The 25687-nt window shown below is 52.3% G+C and overlaps 4 protein-coding genes across 20 annotated transcripts in view; 2 read left to right on the plus strand and 2 right to left on the minus strand.

Annotated features, from left to right (window-relative positions):
- The window catches only part of STAB1 (stabilin 1), a 27238-nt gene extending 27010 nt beyond the window's left edge, over positions 1–228 (plus strand). For both annotated transcript variants that reach the window (XM_032321688.1, XM_032321693.1), the window contains exon 69: positions 38–228. In XM_032321688.1, the coding sequence (XP_032177579.1) occupies positions 38–94 (57 nt within the window). In that variant the 3' untranslated portion in view covers positions 95–228. The remainder of the gene's footprint in view (positions 1–37) is intronic.
- Positions 118–8774, minus strand: NT5DC2 (5'-nucleotidase domain containing 2). Of its 3 annotated transcripts, none has more exons than XM_032321712.1 (14): positions 8473–8704; positions 4558–4742; positions 4348–4422; positions 4072–4127; positions 3871–3964; positions 3553–3681; positions 3382–3442; positions 3199–3301; positions 2986–3087; positions 2711–2792; positions 963–1049; positions 730–870; positions 564–628; positions 118–482 (listed from the first exon to the last, which is right to left on the minus strand). In XM_032321712.1, exons 1-14 carry the CDS (start codon positions 8702–8704, stop codon positions 221–223), a joined length of 1674 nt encoding a protein of 557 aa, XP_032177603.1. In that variant the 3' UTR covers positions 118–220. The 3 variants fall into 3 exon arrangements, with proteins under 3 accessions (XP_032177603.1, XP_032177611.1, XP_032177618.1); XM_032321727.1 differs by lacking the exon at positions 8473–8704 and adding an exon at positions 8250–8358 and having other exon boundaries at positions 221–482; XM_032321720.1 differs by lacking the exon at positions 730–870 and having other exon boundaries at positions 8473–8774.
- A 2577-nt stretch (positions 8775–11351) lies between these two features.
- On the plus strand, positions 11352–15463 carry SMIM4 (small integral membrane protein 4). The gene is made up of 2 exons (XM_032321749.1): positions 11352–11776; positions 15123–15463. Exons 1-2 carry the CDS (start codon positions 11626–11628, stop codon positions 15212–15214), a joined length of 243 nt encoding a protein of 80 aa, XP_032177640.1. The 5' UTR covers positions 11352–11625; the 3' UTR covers positions 15215–15463.
- A 3334-nt stretch (positions 15464–18797) lies between these two features.
- PBRM1 (polybromo 1) overlaps positions 18798–25687 on the minus strand; it is a 129090-nt gene continuing 122200 nt past the window's right edge. For all 14 annotated transcript variants that reach the window (XM_032321768.1, XM_032321763.1, XM_032321790.1 and 11 more), the window contains 3 exons: positions 23528–23598; positions 23198–23414; positions 18798–21640 (listed from right to left, as the gene is read on the minus strand). In XM_032321768.1, coding sequence (XP_032177659.1) covers positions 21468–21640; positions 23198–23414; positions 23528–23598 — 461 coding nt within the window. In that variant the 3' untranslated portion in view covers positions 18798–21467. The remainder of the gene's footprint in view (positions 21641–23197; positions 23415–23527; positions 23599–25687) is intronic.

Below are 25687 nucleotides of genomic sequence, written 5' to 3' on the forward strand. Positions count from 1 at the left end.
TTGGTCCAGCCACAAAGGGTTCTCTCCCCACCCCCAGGACTCACTGCTGGAGGACGACTTCCCCGACACCCAGAGGATCCTCGCGGTCAAGTGAGGCGGCCGGGCCGAGCAGAGGCATGAGCGAGAGGGAGACGGCTTTTATTGCCCGCCTTGGACCAAGGCCCAGCGTGGATGGGGCAGGAGTGGGGGGGAGGACCTGCTCTGGACAATAAAGGCGCCCTCAGCGGATGTGGGCCATGTCGCTGAGAAAGGGCGTCTTCATGCAGCCGGTGCACAGCTGGTCCATCCAGAGCGGCGCCTCGTGCTGCAGGGGCGTGCGGCGCGGGTAGAAGGTGAAGTCCACACGGTAGTTGAGAAGACAGCTGAGGGAGGCCATGTAGAGGTCCGAGAAGCGCACGAGGCGCCGGGAGAAGTAGGTGGGGTTGTGGAAGGTGCGGAAGATGCTCCCGAACTGGGCGTTGAACAGGGCCTTGGTGATGCACCTGTGGGAGAGAGACAGGGCACTCGAGGGGGCCCAGGAGCCGCGGTGCGGGGAGGCCCTTCCCACGCCCCCCACGGCCCACCTCAGCTCCTGCCGCTCCTTCACCCAGGCCGCCAGCACCTGCTGCGATTCGGCATCCTGGTACGTCTGTGGGAGACCAGAGGGTGCTGGGGTGGGCCTGGGCGGCAGCCCTGCCCTCCCCCCCGCCCCGCCCCCTCCCCCCGCCCCGCCCCTGCCCCCTCCCCCACCTGCATGCGCTCCAGCAGCCCCGTGAGCGCCTGCTGCCACGTCAGCGAGTGCATGTACTGCTCCGTGTTGATGATGCGGATCTCGCGCTCCAGCTCAGGGATGATGGCCCCCGTGCGCCAGCCGTGCCGCAGCATGAGGTCCTGCCGTGCAGGGTGGAGGCAGGGCTCAGCGGTGACGAGCAGGGGGTCCCTCCCTCCTCCTCTCCTCACGGGGCCCAGCCTTGCCCGCTTACCGCCAGGTCACTGTACAGGTGGTCTCCGAAGTAGAGCACGCGGGGCCCACGCCATTCTGTCAGGCGCAGGAAGTCGTACAGGTTTCCCTGCGGAGAATGGGGCTACCGCTGAGCACAGTGTACTGGGGGCTCCCGTGGGGCTGCCGGAACCCCGCCCTGTCCTCCACTGCCCCTCCCAAATCCCCAGAGGCAGTGAGGCCCCTCCAGCTGGATGCCCAGCTGCCCTTTCCCATGGCCTCACTGACCCGGGGCTCTGGCCCTGGTCTCCTCCCCCTCACAGTCGGGAAGGGGGTCTGCCTGCCCCAGGAAAGTCTCCTGTGGGCCTGGCACGGTGCCCTGTGCCTCCAGGGCCTCCCCTCCCTGTGGCCTCACACCCGCCCCAGGGATCCCACGCTGTGGGAAACAAACCACAGCAGCAAGCCCTTGGCCCTGCGGCCCTTCCTGTCCTCCCAGGGAGCCCGGAGGGACCCGGCAGAGCTCACTGCAGAGCCATCTGCCCCGCCGGCTCCAGAGCCAGAGAAGAGATGAAGGCAGTCAGGCTTAAACACAATAGAGGAGGCTCTCGGGAGAGCAGAAAATGGGGCAGGGGGCCCAGAGCAGGAAGTGCAGCAGCCGCTGGGGCAGGTGCCGGGAGCCCACAGCCCAGCAATGAGCAGAATTCACACTGGGCACAAAGGAGTCAGCCCGTGCTGCAAGCGGCCAGGAGATTGCTGAATTCAGCTCAGGTGGGCAGTCAGGTACGAGGGGGTGTGTGCTGAGGATGGGCCCCGCACCAAGAGAGAATCTTGAGGGCCAGGTGCTGCATCGGGCAAGATGGAGCCTGAGGTTCCGCAAAGGGAGCCAGGGAGGGAGCACAAAGATGAGAAGTAAGCAGGATCCAAGGCGTGCGTGTGTGTGCGTACACACACACACAGTGAAATTTCAGATCAGACATAAAGAAAAGGCTAAAAGCTGCCAAAGGAGAAAAAGTCCCATGTTCCCCACAAAGGTGCATGACCCACCTCAGGCTTAGCTAAGATGCTGAGACAAAGGAGCCGAGAGAGCGAGCCTGAGCCCAAAAAGAGACCATGGAGAGCTGGGGCCACAGGGCTAGGAGTACTGCTTGCAGGTCAGGCCTCGGCTCTGGATACCCCAGGCTGGCTGCCCACCCCCACCCCCGGAACCTCCACCCTCAAGGAGACCAGCTCAGCCAGGATTTCCGCATTCCATCCAGGACTAAATGCCTTAATCCTGCTCCTTAATTGCCACCCCACCCTGGCACTAGGCCCCCTAGGCCCCCTTCTCATCTTCCTAGACACCAGCTAGGAAAAGGGGTCTCCCCTGAAGACCTGTGAGCTGCTCCTACAGCTGGTCTGGCCGTAGCAGGGTGGTCAGCCCCAAGTAACAGCGCCACTGATCGTCTGGGGGACTTTCAGTAAATGCCTGGATAATGTGAGGGCTTTGTACCACAATTCAGGAGAACACTTTTCTTGGTTTGTTTACACCCTACCTCTTCTGTGGATGAGGAAAAGCACGGCACAGAGAGGCCAAATGACTCGTCCAGACTCCTTCTGCTAATGAGCAGTAAACTCCAACACAGGTAGCCTGACCAGGCCTGTGCCCTCACAGCTGTTCCCTGGTGTCCCGGGACACAGTGCGAGGGGGCAGAGGCATGGCAGGCGTGTCGGGGTGCGGCAGGGCCCAGGAGGCCGTGCAGCTGCCCCCTCTGCAACCTGGGGCCAGGGAGAGGCCACCCGCATGGCACTCACCTGCCGATAGATTTTGCCCTTCTCCAGGCTGGTGATGCGGTCCCAGTGCAGGGAGCCCTTCTCATCGAGTTTTCGGAAAGGCCTGGTGCAGGACAGAGAGGGGGCGGTAAAGGGCTGGATTTCCAGTGTGGGGCAGGACTGGGGGGGGGTGGCGCGTAGGCACCATCTCCACTGGCCACGTGCTGACAAGGGGGTGTCCCCACCCCAAGCATGCAGGGTGCCAGGCAAAGGTTGGTTCCCACGCCCCGGCCCCATCACCCCAGCGAGGCCCATACTTGCGTCGGTCGGTGAAGAAGCTGGGTTTGTCTGCCTGGACAATGACCACATCGAAGAGCTGACGCCAGTCGGGGCCCACCATGTGCCGCATCCCCTTGTCCCTGGGCAGAGGCAGAGGTAGGGCAGAAGTGGGACAGGCAGCAGCGAGGTGGAGGGGCCCAAGACCCCTCTGGCAGCCCGTCCGATCCCTCCTCCCCACCCAGGCGGCTCACACGAAGCTGAAGGGGCTGTTGGTGATGAGGAACAGCTGCTTCCCATGTGCCACCAGGCGGCTCAGGACAGCGAACGTCTCGTCCCCTCTCAGGATGTACTTCTCTAATGGGGACACGGGTCTGTGAGGGCCAACCCAGCGCCCTGCCCAGGGACCCGCAGGAGGGGCTACAGCCCATCCTCACCCATATCCCGCTCGATCCACTGGTACATGAGGCCCTTCACGTGCACGTCCCGAATGGCATCCTGGGGGCAGTGGAGGGACAGTGAGGCTGTAGCAGGGCCTAGGAAGTGGGCCCTGCTGTGGCCAACTTTACCTTCCCTGCCACCCTGAGAGGCAGGCCACAGGTCCTCACCGTCACATCCTTGTAGAGGTGCGCCTGGTCAAACTCCAGGCCGTGACCCAGGAAGTGGTCTACCACGCAGGACAGCAGCGCCATCTCCGGCAGTGAGAAGATGTCCATGAACTGCTTGATGGAGGGACCCTGCAGAGGGGACCACCGCCTCAGCAAGCCCCCGGCCTCGGCCCCCAGTTCTGGAGGTCACAGGCTCTGAATCTGGCTTGCCACACTAGGGTGGGCACTGCCCGCGGGTCAGGGCAGCGCCCCAGGGAGCGGCCCCTGTGATGAGATCACTGCGCAGGCTGCCCGGGGCCACGGCCCATGAGTGGGTACCTTGCCGTAGAAGCCGCTCATCTGGTACAGTGGGATGTGCTGGGTGCCCCCGTATAAATCAATCACCTCCTCGTCAGGCACAGGCTGGAGGCCCCTGGGCGGGTATGCAGACATCAAGAGTCCACAATAGTCCAGAGCCGAGGCCCCGGTAGAGTTGGGGGTGGAGGGGAAGCAGGGTGTGGCCGAGAAGTCTGCACTGACCTGTAGGCCGTCCCCAGCTGCACGTAATGGAAGGCGTCGATCTTCATCAGCAGGCTCTGGGAGCGCCACAGGAGTGGGAGGGGTGGGGAGAAAGGGGTCTGCACTGGCCCTGGGACAGCCTCTTCCAGCCTCTGGGCTACAGCCCCAATGGGAAGGTACTGAGGGGATCATGTGCCCGTCGAGAGGAAGTCCCCTTAGAGGACAGGGGCTAAGGAAGTAGTGCCGACGCACATCCCGTCAGAAGGGGCTGCTGGGGTCCGGGGCCTCGGCACTCACCTTCTGAATGTCGTAGTGGAGGCCTCGGATGGCAAAGCTGGGGTCATAGTCATACTTTCGGATCCCCTCTGGGTACTGTTGAGGGGAAGTGGGCCAGGCTGAGTCAGGGGCATCAGCACAGACTTCTGGAGGGGCTGCCGCCTCAGGGGAGCCCCGTGCCTCAGCCTGGGATCACTCCAGTGCCGGGGCCCCCTGCCCGGCCAGCCTCACCTTGTAGTGCTCGATCAGGATGTCCCGGGCAGCAGTGAAGATCTCGGGGTGCAGCGCATCTGCATACTGAGCCAGTGTGTAGTCATAGTCGAAGCCGTAGACTTCGACGTCGCGCAGGCTGATCTCGTTGTTGGCATAGATGGCTGCTGGGTTCAGGAGGCTGCAGACCTCCGGGGGCAGGAGGTCTAGAGGGAGGAGATGCAGTATGAGGAGGAGGTGAACCCAGCGGCATTAAACAGTTACCAAGCACTTTCCAGGTGCCCAGGCCCAGGAGCCTTGTGAAACCACGCAGGATGCATAATCTCAGCCCCAGGCTGCATATGGTCAAAGTGAGGCTCAGAGGGACCACCTGCCCAGGGTCACATGGTTGGGGGTAAGGCAGAGCTGGCAATGGGCCAAGGCCCCGTCTGGGGTTACACCAAGGCCCGCAGCTCAGCAGGTGCGCTGAGCCCATGTTTCCTCCAGACTCCTGTGAACCCGTCTGAGCCGTGGCTCTGCTCAGAACTTTCCACCTTGCCTGCAGCCTGAGCTGGGCCTGAGGGACGTGACAGGAATGGGGGGTACTAGGCAGCTCCTCTGTCACTCGCACTCCCTGCTTGGTGCACCTGCCACAGCTTGTGGCCCCTCTAATCGGATTTTAGCTGCCCGCCAGTCTACATAATAACATTTGCTGTTTCGAGCCAGGGAACATTGCTAATTACGACAGGCAGGACGTGTGATGTTGGGTTGTGGGGCAAGTAACCAGGCTGCTCCCCACTGGGGACGTGGTCATAGCCATCCCAGGCCCCTGGCTGCTACGGGGGGCTGAGTGGTACACTGTGCAGAGTAGGTTCCGAGGGAGGCAGATGAGGGTGAAGGGGGTCCCAGGCTCATCTGCCTCAGTTTCCCCATCTGTTCAGGAGGGGAGGTCCATGGGAAAAGGGCTTCGGCTTTGGGGTCAGACAGGTCAGGCCGAGCTCTCCTTCTCACAGCTGTGACCTCAGAAAAGTCACCTCACTTTCCGGGCCTCAGTTTCCCTATCTTTAAAGGGGAAATCAAAATCATGCCAACCTACAGAATCACTGAGAGGGTCACAGGGAACATTCTCTGTGCCGCATTCCTGCTCTGCCCCCGCAGCAAATGTAGGATTACGTGGGCGATGTGTCTCCGGAACCTGTCATCTCCCTGTCCCGGAGTCCCCTGCATCACTCAGAGAGAGGGGCAGGCAGGACTAGGACACAGGGCACAGTCCTGCGGGGCTCCAGGTAGCGCCATTCCTGAGACCTCCCACCTGTGGCCGAGGCCCACACAAACAGCCCAAGCCTCCAGGGAATTCCTGCCTCAGCCACAACTAGGCATCGCCTTGAAGCAGAAGCCCTGGGCCGTGCGGCATTCTTGGCAGCGGTCTGTGCTCAGAGACAGACACTGCTGAGCTCCCACACTCTGACCATTTGCCCTGGAGGCCCCCTCGGAACACAGGCTCCGTCCCTACCCCCTTTCCTAAGGAGCCCAGTGCAGGGCGTGGGTGTGGGAACAAGTGTGGCTGGTTCCGCTTGGGGCCCCAGGCCAACAGAAGCCTGGCAGAGAGCAGCTGTTTCAGACTGGTGGGTGCAGACACAGTATTTCTCACTTGGACGCACGTGAGACACAGCCAACCTCCGTTCTCTAGGGAGCTGCTTCTGAGATGCCCCTGAGGTCACTAGGACCCTGGACCTTGCTCTCCTCACGGGCCTGAGTTCTTGGGTGCCAATGGTAACTCTTGGTACAGTGTCCAGGAGACCCCCAGGAAGGAGGAATCTTCTTGATGGTGTGGCCCCTTGTTGGCATGGTGCTGGCCATGGCCAGCTTTTGGCTCTGTCCTTGAGGACATTCCCATGGACAGACGATCCTCTGAGGAACAAAGCAGGGTAGGGAAGCAGCCCACGGGGTCTTTCCTCCTGACTGGATTTCTGGACTGAGGAAACCATAGCTCTGGGGGCCACAAGGCCCCAGTCCTTTCCAGAGGGCTGCAGTGGTACGTGGGGCCCAGTGAGCTAGACGTACCCCTCATGGGCACTGGCCTCCCAGGTTCACTGGGCTCACTGTGCAGACCCTCCCTTTCCTCTTCTGAGCCTGCCCCACTCCTGCCCCAGGCTGTAGGGCCGACTCTTCCCCACAGCAGCTGTAAGGTGCCGTCCCCACAGCTGCTTCTGGGTGCACATGCCGCGTGCCTCAGAGGCTCACCATGTCCAGGCCTCACTCCAACCCTGTGAGGTGGTCACACTTATTCATCCATCACCCAGAGGAAGAAACAGACTCAGGGAGGTGAAGTCACTTGCTCCAAACCACCCAGTAGTAGGCAACTGAGATTCAAATTCAGGTCAGTCCACCTGCCTTAATTACTCTCCCCCTAGGCCTAGCCTTCCAGCATCCCCACACTGGTGGAGAGGCAGTGGCCTGGGGCCCGGCTCCCTGGCCAAGTCTTGCCCACAGGCATTAGCCCAAAGGCGTATCTCAGTCCCCAGAATCTCCCCCAGAAAACCCATTCAAGAGGGTTGAGTTAGGACTCAGGGGTGCAAGTCTGGCTCATGCTGATGCTCATCATGGCATCTTGGAAAGGACCTTGCCCCTTTCAGATCAAGAGTTGTCTCTGTGGAGATCTGAAGATGCTGGCACACCTGGGGTGACAAAGCCCAACAGACCTCACTATGTTCTCTCCCACACCTACCAGGCAGGCTCCTCGGGCTGCTCTGCAGAAGGTCTTCTCCAGACCCAGAAGCAAACGCCTCTTCCTAAACAGCACCCCAGGCCTGTCCTCTCCACTGAGGCAGTGCAGGGTGGGGTCCTGTGAAGCCCAAGGGCTTCGGAAGCTCCGTTCCTCAGGGGTCTTAACTATTCTTCCCTGTATGTCTCAGGTGAACACCGTTCTGCTCTCTGCACAGCTGGAGTGGAAGCCGCATTCCCTCAGCTGGAATCTTCCAGACAGGGCACTTTGTCTTACCAGACAATGAGACCAGCATCACCCTTGGGGGCTCCTCTGGAAGCTCCCTGCCCTTTCTTGGCCTGGTTCCCTCTGAGTCATCCCCACAACCCTGTGAGAGTGGCCCCAGGGCTGTGTTTAATGCTGTGGCCACTGAAGGTCTGAGAGGGGGAGGCCTGCTGAACACCCCACGCTGGTCAGTGATAGGGTCAAGCCCAAACCACATCTGCCTGCCACAGAGGCAGAGCCTCTGAAGACGCGGGGACAGGTACAGAGCACTCTCAGCTCTCCACCCTCATCAGGGCACTGCAGCCTGGCCTCTCCAGGAGACACTTCAAGGCTCATCAGCCCATTTTGCTCTGGGGGTGGGGGTTGGCCAGGAGGTTAAGTGGCCAAGGATGCCGCCACCCTTGTGGACTCCAGGGCCCTGGGGCGACTTGGTCTCCTTTCTCCAACCGACAGCTTCCCCTCCTGGGCTGACAGTGCTCCCGACCTCGGTCGCAATTTAGAGGTATCTGCAAAGTCTAGTCGGCGTCGGCTTAGGTCTGGCAGCGCCGCCAGCTGGCTTTGTCCCGATGCTCCCGCCCCAACTAAGGGCCCCTAAGAGAACAAGGGGTTGGGGGCATTTCCGCCGCAGCCTCCCTGCAGGCGGGACCGCCAGGAAAGACGGTGGGGGCTCCGCATTCCGGAGGCCGCTTCGGGATCCCCGAGCTGCTGCAGACGGAGTCAGGGAACAAACCTCCCGTCGGCCCACCTGCCTCCGGGCGTCGGGGCGGCCCCAGAGCCCCCCGGGACGACCCGCTGGAGCCTCCACCGAAGAGCTGCCGGGCCTTGGGGCTCTGGGACCCTGGCGAACCCCACCAGCGCGCTTTCCCCTAAGAGCGGCGCCCGGGACGGCCGGTCTGTCCGTCGCTTGGACGCGCGCCTGCCGCCGCGCGGATACACCCCCGGCGCCCGTCCCGCTGCGGCTCACCCACCGTGCACCAGTCTCCGCATGTCCTGGTAACGAGCCCACAGGTGCGCGCTGACTTCGGCGCCGCCCGCGGGCGCCGGGGCGGGCGCGGAGCGCGGGGCGCTCGGGCAGTGGGCGCCGGGACCCGGGGGGCCGCAGCCAGGGCAGGAGGGCGTGGACGAGGAGGCCCGCGGCCCGCCGTGGCCCCTGCACGGCAGCCAGCGCCGAGCGGCCGCCCGCAGCCCCGCACCCGCCATGCCCGCCGCGCGCTGCCCGCGCAGCCCTCGGCCCCTCGGCCACTCCGCCGCCCTCCGACTGCGCGCCCGCCACGGTGGCCGCGTGCTCCTCACGGCGGCCGGCCAATGGACGCGGCGCGCGGAGTCCGGCCGGCCAATGGGCGCGCCCCTCGGCCCGGGGGGGCGGGAGGTCCCGGGACGGGGCGGGGCGGGGCGGACTCCCGGGCCCCCTCCCCCGTCTCCGCGAGGCCGAGAAGGACTCTGCGCTCTGCGCCCCCCTTCGGTCGCCACGGCAGTGATGGCCGCTCCCTCGGCCCCGCTCCCGGGAGGTCGGAGGGCCAAGAACAGCCGTCTCCTTGAGGCTATGGACGGCCGGGGAGCGGGAAGGGGATGGCCAGCGCATGGCGACCCCCCCCCGCCCTGACACCCCCCCCCGGCTCCCCCTCCCCCGGGTCCCTGTCTCCCCCTTCGCTCCCGGGTCCTCTTGCCCCTTCTCCACCCCACCCTACCCCAAGTCCTCCTGACCTCAGCTCCGCCGCCGCTCCCCGCCAGTCCTGCTCTGGGGGTCCTGTTCCGCGCAGACCAGGGGCCGGCCCGTTTCACTCTAGCGAATAAAGAGGCCTTACCTCGCGCAGCCCGGTGCTAGCCCCAAGCCGGGTGAGACCCCGGGACCCGCAGGGACACACAGTGCCGCCCACGCCCGCTGAAGCAGCTCCTTCTTGGTCCCTCCCTGTACCGTATGCAGGTTATCCCCTTTAACTCAGAGCTGGAGGACGAGGACATAGCGGTGCAGTGCAGAGTGGTGGGCCCGGGGTCACTGCACCTGCCTGGTTCTGACCTCAGCAAACGACCTCACCGACCCCACCCTTCGCTTTCTCCCACGGGGCCCCTCTTGAGATGCTGTGGTCTCTTCTAGTCTTCTAGTCTCCAGACTTTCCATAGACATTCTGCTTCCCTGTTTGCAACCATTCTCCACCTGTTTTTTTGAGTCTTGAGTCCGCTTTTTCCTGAGTCCGCTTGCGTCCCAGGCCTAACGCTAGGCCTTGAGGCGGCCGACAGAGCACCGATGTGCCCCATCAGTGGGGAGCTGGCTAGCTGGACACTCTTTCCTTGAGGTGCTCCTCCTGGTTTAAGGGTGTATTTGTGCTTTTGAATATCCACTGCACCTTGGCTGAGAACCTACCAACCGTGGGCCAGATCCTGGGCCAGGAGTTGGGGTGGGGCGGGGGAGGAGCACGGATGGAGGCCAAAGGGTAGTCCCATGGGAGCCCAACTGAGCTAGGTCGGCCTTTGGGACTTGTCCATAAGTAAGCTTCCTCAGGGTGGGAGATGGGTGCCCGGCGGTGACAGGCTCCCAGAGCCACCAAGAGGAGAACCTGGAGTGAGCCACCAAGCCAGTATGCAGGGAGCTGGGTAGGGTAGGCCCCAGGAGAAAACAGGTGATTCAGGAAGCAGCTCTGGGCCAGCAGTTCAGCTCCAGACTCTGTGATCCATGCCAAGGGCCCTGCTTGCGCTCTCTCTCCTCCAGCCTATTTTTGTATATTTTGTGTTCACACCACCGAACTTTTTTATTGACGTTGTTTCCATTTGATGTTCTTAGACTGTGCAATAGTTGTCTCCCTTCTCAAAGATAGGCCCCTGTTGTTTTTCTAGCCTTAGGTGATGAAGTGACAGTCCCTTATAGCATGCACAGGGACTCAACAAGCGTGAATGAAGGCTCTGGTGCTCCTGCCTGGCTTAATCTCCTAATTTCTCAGTTTCCCGTCCATAAAACGGGATGATGTAAATAAAGGGGAGTGTCCCTAGGTTCTAGAATACATATAAAGAGCTGGTACCCAGCATATCATTGTCACGCTATCATCCTCGTGTTTTAGCTAACGATAATGGATCAGTTACCATGCTGCTGGCATGGTAAGTGCTTTATTCGTATTACTTCTAAATCCTCACAGCATCAAAGAGAGGCCCCACTTCGTGGAGCAAGGGATGTGGTTTGACAAAGCCCATGCTCTTGAGCCGCTCTGCTGCTCTGTGATTATTGTGAATAAGAAGGTGATGCGTAAAAAGGACCTACATGCACCTGCGTAAGGGTAAGTGCCCCAAACAAGATAGCTTCTATTAATATCAGGGTTGTTCGCACGAGGTGATTGCTTGGACTTTTTTTGTGATCATGATAAAGTTCACCTTTCAAAAATGCATATCGGGGGGTGCCTGGGTGGCTCAGTGGGCTGAAGCCTCTGCCTTCAGCTCGGGTCGTGGTCTCGGGGTCCTGGGATGGAGCCCCACATTTGGGCTCTCTGCTCAGCGGGGAGCCTGCTTCCTCCTCTCTCTCTGCCTACTTGTGATCTGTCAAATAAATAAAATCTTAAAAAAATGCATATCGGATTCTGTTATTTTTAGAATTCTAGTCATCAGTCACGACCCTGAAATAAATGCAAAGCATTGCATGACTGCCTTTTAGAGTAAAGCGCAGTATATGTTTATACCACCAGAGCAGGTCATCACTTCTACCAGGACTTTAAGAAAAAAGATGGCGGTGGCAGAGTAGGGGGTGCGGCGGCCAACTCCGACGAGCCCTGGCTCGCAAAGGGGAGGCCCGGGCAGGGCCCGCTCGACGCCACGTGGGAGGCCCCGCCCTCTCGGGCCGCCCCGCCTCCAGAGCCGAGGCGCCTGCGCCAGCTCCCTCCGGCTGAGCTCGACCTCACGGAGCACGCGCGCTTCGCCGCATTCGGACTGGAGGATCCGCGCGCCCTACGGCACTCTGATTGGTGGAGCCGTTCAGGCTCTGGGTCGGGGGCTCGGTGTTCCTTCAGCTCAGCACGCGCCAGGCTGTGGGTCAGGGCCGACGTAGGCGTCCGGGCTCGGCTGTAGCTGGGCGCTCCAGTCCGGGGGTGGGGGGGCGGCTCCCGGTTCCGCCGTACCCCTCTCCACGACCTGGGTCGGGCATGTTTTCCAGGGCCCAGGTGAAGCGGGTCTTGCAGCGGGTGCCCGGGAAGGATCGATTCGGCGTCTACAGGTTCTTGCCTTTTTTTTTTGTCCTGGGAGGAACGATGGAGTGGATCATGATTAAACTGCGTGTGGGCCAGGAGACCTTCTGTAAGTGGGGGTGCAGCAGGGTCCGTCTCATTTCAGGAAGGCAGGAGGCGGCTAGGGACCCCTTGTCCTGGGGGACGGTCTTAGGTTGCAGACCGCTTGTTCCATTCAGAGCGCTGAGCTGCTCTTACCGTGGTTAGAAGGGCAAGGACGCTTCCGTTCGCGGCCCGGGGTGACAAAGGCATGTCTGCGTCCAACCTTAAGACCTTCCCTGCACTTTCGGGGAGAGCACGTGACTTGACGCAGGACGCTCTGCTCTCAAGCCTGCCCCGCGTCCCTGCGGGCCGGTGACGTTGTTTGGTCCTAAGGAACAGACTTGCTGACAGCGCCGTGGAAGGGAGTGGGATCCTGAAGATTCAGGGAATCTCCTGCTAATTAGCCAGCCCTCTTCCGGACTCCTCAGTCCAAACCCTGGAAGGAGCTGCTCTGCCTGCCTAACTACCACTGTCTTTGCCGGGCAGTCATTGGCACCAGCGTCCAGCACTGTGGAAAGAGTGCCGGGCGCTGCTTTGTGGAGCACTAGCTCTGGAAAGGCCAGTTCTTCTGGAAAGACTTTCCCACCCCCTAGGTCCTTTCTGCTTTATCCCTCTCTAGAAACATGTGTCACTTATGAACTGCCAACCCTTATTTAAAAAAAAAAAAAAATTCTTTAAAAAAAGATAAAAAAAAATAATCTCTATACTGAACATGGGGCTCAGACCCACAACCCTGTGATCCAGAGTTGCAGCTCCACTGACTGAGCCAGCCAGTGGAGCCAACCCTTCACTTTTTAAAGTTTGATTTATTTGACACAGAGAGCACAAGCAGGGAGAAAGGCAGAGGGAGAAGCAGGCTCCCCACTGAGCAGGATCCAATGCAGGGCTGGGTCCCAGGAGTCTGGGATTATGACCTCAGCTGAAGGCAGACGCACTGAGCCACCCAGGGATTTCCCCCAACCCTTATTTTAAAAACAGTTACATTAGTGTTTCTAAAGATTAGTCCTTTTGTTTATCCATTCATCGTATTTAATGAGCACCCATGAGAGTATATAATGAACAAGGTAGAGAGTCCCCCACTCCACAAGGGTTCTAATGGCAGAGACCCATCATAACGTCAATTACTATTAATTGTGATCAGTGCTGTGAGGGGAAGTGTGTGTGTGTGTGGGGGGGCAATGGTGGTCTTGGGTGGGGCTACCTCAGTTGGATCAGATGGTGCAGGGAAGGCATCCAGGAGTTACCATGTCAGGTGGGGACTGCAGACTGACTGAGTAGGTCAGCCAGATGAGGGGAATGTTCGTGGAGTTGAAGGTGTCTCATGCTAGTGGTGAGAGCAAACACGGGGCCATGGTGGGGATATTTACTGTTTGAGGGACTGCAGGTGAGCAGAGTGAGGGATGAAGTGCTTAGAAATGTGCCTGGGCAGGGCCACAGGACTGGAGAACCAAGACTGTACCCAAAGGATTGAAGGGTTTTAAGCAGCAGTGGATTATCACATGAGGAGAATGGCTTCTTGGGGAGAGGGGGCAAGAGTACTTGGGCTGTGTGGCTGTTCAGGTCTGAGACGGTAGCCTGGTTGGGTGGGGACAGACGGGATGCCAAGAAGTGAGTGGACTTGAGAGATACCTGGGAGGTGGTCCTGACAGGGCCTGGTGATTGAGTGGACTCGGGATGAGCAGGGGAGGCTTCCGGTAGGACAGCTGGTGTGCAGGGGGGATACTGGCAGGACAGTCTGGACTTTGTTTTGGACATGCTAAGGTGGAGATGGTTATACAGATCTGAAGCTCAGGAGGCACATCTGGGCCATGGATATGGGTTTGTGGGTCATTCGGAAGCAGATTGTGATGAAAGTCAGAGTCCAATCCCAACATTTTAAGGGTGATTGGCAATGGCTGGAGAGACAAATAGGGAAACCAGGAGGGTTTATCACAGAAGACAGGAGGTCCAGGTACTCTGACTAGGCGAATGGGAGGTCAGCCCTCCAGGACAGACAAAGATGCTGGTCAGGAAAGGGGAGTGGAGAGAGGCTGCAGATAACTGGCTCTTGAGAAGGTAGGAGAGGTTGGGATCAGAGCAGGGCGATAGCAGTAGCCCTTGAAAGTTAGCTAGAAGTTAGTTCTCTATTGATGACTGATCTGTGTGAAGAAAGTTCATGGCCATCTGGGGGTGAGTGAGGGTGGGTCAGGGTCATGACTGAGGAAACAGGGTTGTTAGGCATCAGCGAGGGCCCAGTTAAATGCATTAGTTAGCCCCACAGTGCAAAGCAGAGGGAGGGATGGGGGAGGGCAGCTGGATGAATCTGTAGTTGGGGTTTTGAAGGTGTGTCAAGAAGTTGATATTGCTAGGAGGGAATTGCCGCTGGTTTGAGCAGGAAGATAGAACAAGGTGGGGCTGAGGGGGTATTCAGGGGCCAAGTGCCTGGGGAAGAACTTAATAGAGGTCCAAAGATAGAATGTCTAGAAAGGTAGTAGAGGAATCGGTCGGAGCAGGGTGAATTATTTGAGAGAGCACTGCAAGTAGATGGCACAGGTTGACTGGAGAAGTCAAGGAGGCGAAGGGGACGAGCGTTTCTTCCTCACGGCGGGTGGCGTTGCCTGGGAAGATAGCACAGGACAGGTCACGGAGCCTGACCTAGATGTCGGCGTTTTCAGTGATTGAAGGGGAGGAGAGAGCAGGTGCCCTTGCAGAGAAGACTGTGGCAGATGGCAAAAGCCAAAAAGGAAGAGGGTGGAGAATCAGCAGTGTGGAAAAGCATAGCCGAGAACAAGGGACCTGACCTGACCTCCCCACTCTGAGTTCTTGGCGACGGGCAAGGGAGCTGCAGAGCCAAAGGGCAAGCAGCACCTTTGAGACACTTTAGTTAAGGATGATTTCGGAGAAAATAGACATTTTGGGGGGTGGGGTAGGGAAGGAAGTGAGGAAAGTCTTAAAACATTGCTAAGAGGTGTGCTAGGACACGATCCTGTCTTTGAAGACACGGACTCTCACCATGTTATTGATGTGCAGAACTGCATTTAACTTATTTTTTATTTTTAAAGATTTTGTCAGAGAGAGAGAGAATGTGCACAAGCAGGGAGAATGGCAGGCAGAGGGAGAAGCAGGCTTGCTGTGGAGCAGGGAGCCCGATGCAGGATTCAATCCCAGGACCCTGCGACCATGACCTGAGCGAAAGGCAGCCGCTTAACTGACCGCGGCACCCAGGCACACCCCCCTCCAAGTTTTGTTTTAAATGAAGTTTATTTTGGCCTTGAGTTAAAACAATGAGATTCAGAAAAAGCTGACAGACCTAGACTGTTCATTAAATTAATCAGTTCTAAGTACCTTTAATTCCTATTTCTTAAAAGTCTAAGTAAAATATTTATTTGACACAGATGATGTCTACCGTAGAAAAGCCTCAGAACGACAGTATCAGAGGAGGATGGAAAATGCATCGGAGACTGAACTTCAGCCGTCAATAAAGTGAATATGAAATTTCACTGCTGGTTTCAACTCCTTTGAAAATGTACCTTTTGGATCTCTTGTTCTTATTCAGAACTGCCTTGACAAAGAATTTTTATAGTTTTCCTGTCTGCTTCAATACTTCCTAAGTCACTTTTGGACAACACTTAACGGTAAAACTATTTCCTCGTGAAACACACCTGCCCAACGAATCTATTCTATGAAATATTTCTTAAAACAATTCATGGATCAAGCAGGATGCTTTTTTAGTACAGTCGGAATTGTTTGTGAGTCTTTTGTTCTAGGCCACACATTGATAACCTTACTTTTTTGCAGAATTCAGATTTCATCATGGACATAAAAGTAAACTCTCCATTCCAGGACTATTTAAACCAGGGTAATTTTGCAGATTACATTTCTGCCAGCTACCAATCTGTCACCATTTTGCAAGGCTGGTGGGAATTCCTGACCATACATTACTCAGGTCAGGTGCTCTTGTGAACAGAAATAACCCCTTCTTTTGCCTGTCCCACAAACATACAAGGGCTGCTGGAGCTCCAGAAGACTCCAGAGTGGGGAGGCTTCATACTTGTCTGTGATGAAGATGTGCTTTCATGAAGCTGTTGAAGGTAAAGACATTGCTTCTTCGCTAAGAAAGTGAACCTTCACACTGAAAAAGCAAAACCATAAAACCACCACAGACTTCAGCTAAGTCAGAGGCTTATAGTCTACTGGGGAGAGATTTTGTAATTTGACCCAGAGTAAGTCTGGGTCAGCTGATAGCAAAAACAAAGGCTTTATCCATTTTTTTTTCCTTTTACTCCAAGCTTGGTAACTACATCCAACATCTATTTAATCAAGAACACATCTCTATATTAAAGAAGGCTAGGTTTCTAACAATTCCTCATGAATATTACAGAAGCAGATGCTTAAGGCCACAGGGTAATCTCAGGTTAAAGATCTCTGCCACGAACCTAGCTTCCCAAGCTTTTCTAGGGTTTTTTTTTTTTTCTAATTTCAGTCCATTGATATTAGAACCAATTCAGTATAAATAGCAAGCCACTGACTACTCAGATCTCCTTCAAGCACTACCCATACCAGCTCAATCACTGCTCAGAGATGGCTTGCATGCAAAGACCAGTGATGACCCACAGCACCAGGGAGAGGGAGGTGTTTCTCCTGTGCACTTGTGTGCCTAGAGAGTTCCTGGTGAACCTAACCTCACAGGCATTTTAGTGGTTAGACTACAGCGTTAAGGAATTACATTGTGGTCACATTCTTCCAGTTAAACATGGCCTTATTCCATGCTTCCCCCATCCTGGTTTTAGTTTAGTACTGATATATACAGAGAATATGTAATGGACACACTGTTTACAAAGGGAAGTTGTAAATGCTAATAAAACCGTCAACTAACATGTCTGCTGTGGGTTCCCTCCCTGGGCCACCTCCCTGTCTGCACCCCAGAGAAAATCACGAGCTACAAATGCATGTTTAACATTCCTTAAAGAGTTTTCTTCTTTCTTTTTTTAAAAAATCTGTATTAGCGTGCTGCTTTACTGAAGGACAACAATGAAATGTCATTGTAGATAAGAAATGTCACTTCAAGACAAGGAGACTGGCAAAGCAATTACTCCATTAAATTGAAGGTACTTTTGGAGCATATCAGTTTCGATGCTAGAGGGTAAAAACTAACCTCTGTTAACTGAGGTGAAAGCTTTTTAAATTCACCTTAAAACAAACTTTAACCCTCCTAGTACAGAATCTGACTCTGCCTGACTTAGTAGGCACAGGAACTACTTAGGGAACTTTAAAAACGGTTAGAGCAATGCTCTTACATGCAATTATAGGACTGCAGTGCCTCCTAGTGTAAACTGTGCGGCAAAGCTTCTAATGACCCAGGTTTTAAAAATCGTACTTCTAGAATGACAAAAATTGAATTAGCATTTATTGCTTGAAATTTACTTCCACTATGGTGTTGGGTAAGGAAAGTGAACTTGTAGGGTGCCTGGGTGGCTCAGTGGGTTAAAGCCTCTGCCTTCAGCTTGGGTCACGATTTCGGGGTCCTGGAATTGAGTCCCGCATCTGGCTCTCTGCTCAGTGGGGAGTCTGCTCTCCCCCACCCCTGACCTGCCTGCCTCTCTGCCTACTTGTGATCTCTGTCAAATAAATAAAATCTTTTAAAAATTTTAAGGAAAGTGGGCTTTGGAGTGCTTCACTTTACCAGATAAACTGATAGGGAAAGTTAACTTAGGTACGCAGCAGATTCTCAATAAATGAGGGCTATCTTGATCCCTCTAATGATCCTATTCTGGAAGTCTTTTGGTGAGGGGGTAGCAAAGCATGGTTAACTGACCGATAGCAAAGTGGTAGTACAAAGCTCCTGGGAAGGGAGGGGACCCAAGGGGACTGCCCTCTATCCTGAAAGTCTTGCCTAAATCTCAGATGTATAATTTAAACACATTGATCTCTCTTCTCTTTTCGTATGTCTCAATTTTTCACACCAAGTTACTTCTCTGTAAAAAAGTGCACATTTGGGGCGCCTGGGTGGCTCAGTGGGTTAAAGCCTCTGCCTTCGGCTCGGGTCATGGTCCCAGGGTCCTGGGATTGAGCACAGCATCCGGCTCTCTTAGCTGGGAGCCTGCTTCCTCGCTCTCTCTCTGCCTGCCTCTCTGCCTACTTGTGATCTCTGTCTGTCAAATAAATAAATAAAATCTTAAAAAAAAAAAAGTGCACATTTGGACCTTGGTGCTTTCCAAAGCAATTCTCTCCTAGAAAAGCAGTACAGTATCAGTTCACACTCTATACATGTGCACTGAATTGGGAATTTCTTGTCACATTTATGTGCAACCCACAAGGCATCAATGCCACATCTGTTCCGGGGACAGAAGCAGTCTATTATGTGTTCAGCTCTGAACTTTCGTTTGGCTGATCTAGCACACTTCCAAACTGAAAAGGAACAGAGTCACAGCAGTATTTGTTCGCTCAGTGTTCAGTGGGAATGTTTGACTATTCAATGATTATTCAAAATATGCTCGTAAGCACAGATGGCAGTACAGCCCTAAACACTTAGGGATACAGAGCCACAGGGATTTGCAAAGTGATATTAGAGGAAAACAGTTGGTTGATTTTACCAACACTTCTATTAAAAGTGTGGTCATGTTTTTAAGAGCTTATAAGCATGTTAAAGACAACCTGGGCCACCCGTCTCTTCTGGCCACAGACACCTGACTGACAAAGGGCTTACAATGCTTTATGATACAAGACATGCTTTCCTTACCTTCCACCATCAATACTTCTCCAATTTTAACTTCAACCTGTATTTCTGCCCACGATGAGGACATGTTAGGAATTCCTTGACTGCCTGAGAGGCGTGGCGTGGGGCGTGTTGAGCTGCAGTGTGGCTGCATTCGGCCTGTGCTAATGCAGCCTGAGCCCTGAACCAGGGTCTGCTCACTCACTGACTTTGACCTCCACCTGAGGAGTTTTGTTCCCTTAAATTGGCAGCTATAACCCTGTCAGCACAGAATCAAGACTTGCAGGAATTAAGCCTGTTTGAACCTAACATCTGACACAGCTTTAACAGAACAACCAAACCTGGTTAATCCAAATCACTTTGCAAACTCCATTTTTATTTGGATTAAAAAGCTTTAAATGAACAAACATATGATACATACATGTTAAAGGACTAGTTACCACTTAAACCTCCTCTGATACAGAAATTAGAATAAACCAAGTTTTTAATTAGGTCTGCAAAATGTTCAAGCTCAGAAGTCAACAACACCAGTTTGAGATTTCACACAAGTGTCCCCTGTCAGTTCTTCCTCATAGGAAGACAAGGGTGGGTTCAAAATCAAAGCAGTTCAAAGGCCTTTTAAATCAGTTGGCTGACATACTATTTTAAACCTAGAGGTTTTCCTCCAAATAAACATGAACTTACATTTTGAAAATATTTAGGCCATTAAACTTTCTAAGCCATATCACTAGTTCCTAAAATTCATGGAGTGGGAGGGGAAAGATGTATATAGTTCACTTGTACTTTCTTAAGTCAGGACATTAAAAAAAATTTTTTTTGGCTTATCATTTTTGGAAGATGGCTGACCTCAAATCTTATATCCTATATATTCACTGATACTCTCCAAGTTAATATACAGAAAGACATGATTCTAAAATAAATACATAGATTTTTTTTTTTTTTAAACTTAATTAGGGCCTGCCTACTGGCCCCCTGGCCCGGCTCTGCACTGCCTTAGGGAAGCCCCTGGCTGGATCTATGGTTTCTACAGCACCTCTAGACACTGGGAAGGAGCCTGGAGGAGGAGTGCCCTGGCTTCTAATGCCCCACCTAGCCCACAGTGAAGAGTTTTTAGAGGCTTCCCAAAGAAGTCTCATCCAGACCTTAAAAAGGGAAATAAGATGGGTGCATGAAATAAATAAATAACTTAACCAAAATTAGATTTCAGGTTCTTTGGTGTAATTCAAGAATGTCTAGAAATAAAATAATCTGATTGTATTATACAGTCCATGATGACTCAATGGCCCAAATCACTAGGAAGTGAAGATTTCTTTCTCTGATTCAGTTTAACAATAAGGTAATGACATACTATTGCAATACATTTTTTAAAATTCAGAATTATTCAAAACACTTGATGCAAACTGAGACCCAGTGGTTGACTATAGGCAATGAGGTTACAAGGGCCTCCTGTATTTAAAGTATTTAGAATACAAGAGACTTGTTTCCATTCTACACACTTTTGTCCCCATGATTTCGTAAGAATGGCAATTAAATATCCAGGTATTGATTCATACCAGATTAAAAGAAAAAAGTATCCTGTGAGAGTCACTCTCTCAATTTACAAACAGCAAGGGAAGCTCCACCAAAACGGCAACAATCTTGTTACAAAAAAACAGGTTTCAAAAACCTCAAGGGGAATCCAGGTGTGGTGCTTTTCAACCTGTCAGCGAATCATATGCTGCCTCCAGATACTCATTCTAGGCTCATGTGAAAGAGAAAGGGTCAACCCCAAATGTTTGGGATCCATATTGGTCTTTTTAGGTGAGTATTTTCTTAGACTATAATTACTTTCTCCTGAAATTCAAAAGCACAAGTTAAATTTAAAAAACATTTTAGAAAGCCTTAAGTTTCTGGTTGAGAATTACAACACTGAAACTTAGAAAGAAAAAAAAAAAGCCACATCTGGTGAGGAAATAAAGACATGAAAACATACGTGCTTATGTAGACAATCTACCCTTTTTACAATTATGCTTCTGACAAAGCTCGTATCTGGTTATGCACTCCCTTCCCTATGTTAGGTTAGGTGTTAGGTTTAAAAAATAAATCACTTCTATGCACACCTCAATGCTTTTCAAGGCGAACTTAATGGTTTTCAATGTAAGAGATTTAAAATTTTAAATCATCTAGCAAGTATAGGCATAAACTGTGAATTCAATATAAACAGATCAAAAGTACCCTTAAACTTACCTGCCAAGACTAAAGATTATTCAGGGTTGTGCACGTGTTCTGCAAAACTAACTGACACCACAGATGACTAAGAGCACAAGAAACCATGCTCCCCCCTCCAGGGGTCCGGGAGATGCACCAGGGGCAGAAGAATGCACAGCACTGACTTCAGATTTCTGGAGCAAGTCTCTGAGTTAACAGAGCAAATGTGCCAGGTCTGCCAAACACCTGTAACCTAAAATAACTTCTCACTTCAACTATAAAAGACAGCTTCTGCTGAAGTGGCTTAAGATACTCAAGTACGTAAAGCAGACTCCAGTGCACTCCCCTCTGTAAGATGTAAACTAGGACCAACTTCACATTTCATTGTCAACTTAAACTAATCTGTAAACTCTCGTGCGTGTGTGTGTGTGTGTGTGTGTGTATTTTTTTCATTTTGTTTGTACTTTTATAAAAAAACAAAACCAAAAACCAAAAACCAAAACCCCAAGCCAAGATAAAACCTTTGATGGTTTCAGTTCCATGGCAACAAGTAAAAAGAACTCCAAGTCTACATATACAACCAATTATGAAACTGGTTTTAAACGAAGGAAACATATGCAAAAAAATCTCTGTGTATTTGATAAAGTCAACTTAATATAACAAAAACAAATTGAAATAGCTTATTAAAAGTGTCCTTATATAAAAATGGCCTTGTGATGTACAGTAAAATGCAATAAAAATTATCATCCTTTGTTCCTCCCCCCACCCCCAGTAACTAAAATGGCTACTGTTCCACAAAACTCTTTATGCTTCTATAAAAGAAACGTAATTGATGTGATTAAAGGTTTTCTAGATTGTATGCTTGGCGAATGTTGAGGGTGTCTCGGAGCATCAAATCCCGAAGGCGCCAGAGGGCATCTGCCATGGTAGTGTGGGCCCCTTTACTTTTCAGCCAGTGAGAGGGGAGGCGGCTCTCCTGTTCTTTTGACAAATGGACATCGCGTCTTCGAGCTGAAAATTAAAATGCACACAAGAGGAAGAAAAGTAGGAATTTTAAGGTAACAATTTCCCCCTCAGACCTAAGGTCTGGTTATTTATTAAAGCATATAACACTTATTAAGTATTATGAATTTAACTCTGCAGGGTATTTCCAAGCAAATGTCTTCTCTATCATTTTATTAGGCATCTTTTTTTAAAAAAACTGTGCACTTGGGTACGAGGCTACCTAGCTAAGGATGTCTTACTGCTTTATGGTTTGTCTTTTAGAAATTCTCTAATTTATAATAATGACTTAACAAAAGAGCTACACAGTGTATGTAACACAATTCTCTGTGAATGGGAACATCAGAGTTGCACAAACACCTAAAAGATCTAATCACTAGTATTGTGTTGCAGGAAGTCCTGATGATTAATCGTTCCTCCAGGGATGCCTGGGTGCTGCAGTCGTTTAAGCGTCCAACTCTTGGTTTTGACTCAGGTTATGAACTCAAGCCCCAGGTTGGGCTCTGTGCTCAGTCTGGAGTCTGTCTGAGACTTGCTCTCCCTCTCCCGCTGCCTCTCCTCACTGTTCTCTTTCTCAAGTAAATAGCTCTTTAAAAAATTAATAATTCTTCAGTGTTAACAAAAGTTCCTAAAAAGGGAAATGTGAGGAAAACGAAAACATACCTATTACTCTGAAAGAAATCAAATGATCAAACTGGTTTAGAAGGAAGAAAGAGAGACACCAGGATGGCTTAGTCGGCTAAGCATCCAACACTTGATTTTAGCTCAGGTCACGATCTCAAGGGTGACTGATCTCAGCAATGTGAGATCAAGCCCCTGCACACAGCATGGAGTCTGCTCTAGACTCTCTCCCTCTCCCTTTGCCCCTCCCTCCTGCTCCCGCCCTCTGGCACTAAATAAATAAAGTCTTAAAAAAAAAAAAAAAAAGAAATGAAGAATGATGAGTAGGAGCTTGTCCCTTTCCTTCTAGAAACCAGCCAAGTTATTTAATTTAATTTGATTTAACTTTATGGGGGGGAGGGGCAGAGGGAGAAAGAAACTTAAACAGGCTCACTGCCCACTATGAAGCCTCACTTAGGGTTTGAGCTCACAACCCGGAGATCATGACCTGAGCCAAAATTAAGAGTCAGCCACTTAAACTGACTGAGCCACCCAGAGCCCCAGGCAAGTTATTTTAGTATGTACTGGAAACACATTAAGTCTGCTGAACTGAATAAGTAACTCGATAGGTTAACTGAAACAGGTTAACCGGCTGAGCCACCCAGATGCCCCTGAACCGAAGGAATTTTTAATTTACCCAAATGCATCTACACTAATACCCAAATGCCTAAAAAAGGATTGAAAAAATTCAGAATACACTTAAAAAGAGAGCAGTGATATTTATGACAAAACTCAGAAATACAGCAAAAGCCCCATTTTCAGTGTGTGCTGTCACTCTACAAAAAAGCTCCAAACCTTCTATTACAGAATTCATTTTACTCCTCTAAGAAAAGTGGTGTCTACCCTACAATATAATGCCAACAGCAGTGGGACCTCACAAAGGCTTGCTGAAGAAGGACTCCTTACCTGCCAGGGTTTGGTCCCACTTGCTAATGCTGTTTGACTCAGCACTGAGGCCTTCGATGTATTTTAGGTAGGCCTCTGAGTGGAGAAGCCGCTGTGTCTTCGGTGGGGGAGCCACAAACATGGGCGTTGTCGGCTGCTGTATGACAGGGGGGCCAGCTGGATGTGGGCCAGGATATGGGGGTGGTGCCTGCTGCCCTGGAGGCCCCAAAACTCCTACCTGAAAGAACACAGAGCACACGGTGAGGGGAAAAAAAACACCTGGCACGTACTCTGAGAAAGAGGGTAACTTGAATTCTGTCAAGTCCTAGAAAATCCAACTGAGAGTCTCACCTGTTGTCCATACGGACTTCCGCCTGGTGCTGGAGTCCCCACCATAGGGGCCACTCCTTGGTTCATCACACCTATAATTCAGAATGCAATGGCACAGTTAGAGGCTCTGGGTTGAGAGGACTACTGAAAAACTACTGATAAGAAATGATGCCATTTATAATGCAAACCTATGGATCTCTGCCCTTGAATTTTTTCGATAGGAACCCTCTGCACCCAAAATGGGATGCAGCATTCACAGAGAAAATTTCACGTTCTGTTGTTTTTTTAGGTACTTTAAGTATAATGCTAGTACAACCTGTCAGATGTGCATTAATTATTCATGGCTTAGAAATGCTTTGAACCTTGGATACAATTCTAACATTCCCCTAGGTCAGCTTAGTCGGACTAGGTCTCTATTTTCAAAGTAATTTTCTTCTGACGACACATTTTCCTGCAACTGAAGCCCAGGTTTCATTTTGGCAGTAATGGTCCTGCCGTCGGGCTCAAGAGCAGGGACACAAGGGAAGAGGCTGTGCAAGGGCACAGTTTAGTGAGCCCCGTGGAGACGGGAGGCACATCCCTGCTGCCCTCTCACGGGCCCCAGCACCTCTGCTTCTAACAGGAGTCACTAATGCTGGCGGACAGGGCACTTCCGTCTGGTGAGCGGCTCTGTGAAAAGGACCATCTGGAGGCAGATCAGCCTCGCTGCTGTCACTTCAGATGCAAAAATGACAAAGGGAAAGACACTTCATGGACCTACTATATTTGTACTCTGTACCTGGGAATAATTTTGTGAACTTCCCTTGATGATTCCTCACAAGCAATTTCTGTCCCGTAGGTACGAGCTGATAATGGTGAGATGTCCTAAATATACTGTCTGGGGCTGTTTCAATCTCGGGACTGTCCTGTCCATTCACTAAACAGAAGCTGAAATAAGCAAGGGTCCCGCTTCATTAAAAACTAATAAGCTATAGCCCAAACCCTGGTGTGCTGCTGTTTAAACTTTAGACAAGTCCTGCCAGCTACAAAGAAGGATCAAAAGGAGTTCACTTCATACGCTAGTTTCTCTGGATTCTAAAATGTTGCTATTTTGGCCGGGCAGAACCCAGTCCACTATTCTAAGACAAAGAACTGCTAAAGGCCACTTCCAGGAAGGATTAGATATTTGTTAGAGAGGAAGTAATACATAAAAATAAGCCTCTGTTTACAAAGCAGGGATTTTTATAAGTACCCAGAAGTTTACTTGGATCACCACAGCAGGATCCTCATGCTCATCTGTGACTGGTTTAAGAGGTTGTGGTGGGTAAGCTGCTAGTCCAGCAACATACTAACAACCCCTGTGCGCCACTGCCCCCCACTCACCCTCCTCACATCCCATAACGCAGGGGGCCTCCCTGAGCTGCCTTTTTCTAGTTTTGCAGGGCACAAACAACTCAGCAATTCCCTCTACTTCTTGTCTACAAATGTCATGCAAGGGGGTAGCCAGTGAGAATGTGGGCTAAGTCACCAGGAGATCCTTAAGGCCTCCTCTCCTCAAAGCCTGAGCAGATATGTGTGTGTGCTTGTGCGAGCACACTTCCCTGCTTCCTGTTTACAGAGGCCATGCAAGGGGGAAGTTAGTGAGAATGTGGACTGAGTCACCAGAGCTCCCTGAGTCCTCTCCTTAAAGCCTAAGCTGATGGGTACGTGTGTGTGTGTGTTTGTATGTGCGCACGTGCGCACGTGTGGGCACTAAGAGGGGTTCTTCCTGTTTCTCCGACTAAAATCAAGTGTATGTGTGCTGCCTCCATTGCAGTTAGGAACCTGAAGCACAGAAAAGGGACACAGTGTGCCCAATACCCACCAAAAGGTTATCTGCTACTTAAAGGGTACTGGCCTTAGATGTGGCTCCCAGTGAGTAACACATGCACCTGGAAGTCAAGTCCAACCTGGTCTGAGTCAGTCAGATACCCAATGCCAAGATGAGAGGGCACAGAATGAAGGCCAAGTCTACAGGTCACGTGGGTATACCCATTTTATAACTGACTTGTGCTGCAAGAGCGACTCACACACGGGCCACCATTTCTATAGGAAGCAACCAGTCCCATAAACGTTTCCTCCTCAGTATATCTGGATCAAACCTGTGTGTGGAGTTCTGGCCACTCTCTAAACAACAGTCACAGGAGTGTGGCTAGAGGCTCT

The sequence above is a fragment of the Mustela erminea genome, chromosome 1, assembly GCF_009829155.1.
Source record: "Mustela erminea isolate mMusErm1 chromosome 1, mMusErm1.Pri, whole genome shotgun sequence".
Classification (NCBI taxonomy): Eukaryota; Metazoa; Chordata; class Mammalia; order Carnivora; family Mustelidae; genus Mustela; species Mustela erminea.

What these genes read in the sequence shown, in the direction of transcription:
- SMIM4 (XM_032321749.1), top strand. Translation starts at nt 11,626, where the DNA reads ATGTTTTCCAGGGCCCAGGTGAAGCGGGTCTTGCAGCGGGTGCCCGGG. An exon ending in TGTGGGCCAGGAGACCTTCT is followed by an intron (nt 11,777 to 15,122) that starts GTAAGTGGGGGT and finishes TATTTGACACAG; the next exon opens with ATGATGTCTACCGTAGAAAA.
- NT5DC2 (XM_032321712.1), bottom strand. Translation starts at nt 8,704, where the DNA reads ATGGCGGGTGCGGGGCTGCGGGCGGCCGCTCGGCGCTGGCTGCCGTGC. An exon ending in TGAGCGGCTTCTACGGCAAG is followed by an intron (nt 3,682 to 3,870) that starts GTACCCACTCAT and finishes TCCCCTCTGCAG; the next exon opens with GGTCCCTCCATCAAGCAGTT. An exon ending in GTGGATCGAGCGGGATATGG is followed by an intron (nt 3,302 to 3,381) that starts GTGAGGATGGGC and finishes TGTCCCCATTAG; the next exon opens with AGAAGTACATCCTGAGAGGG.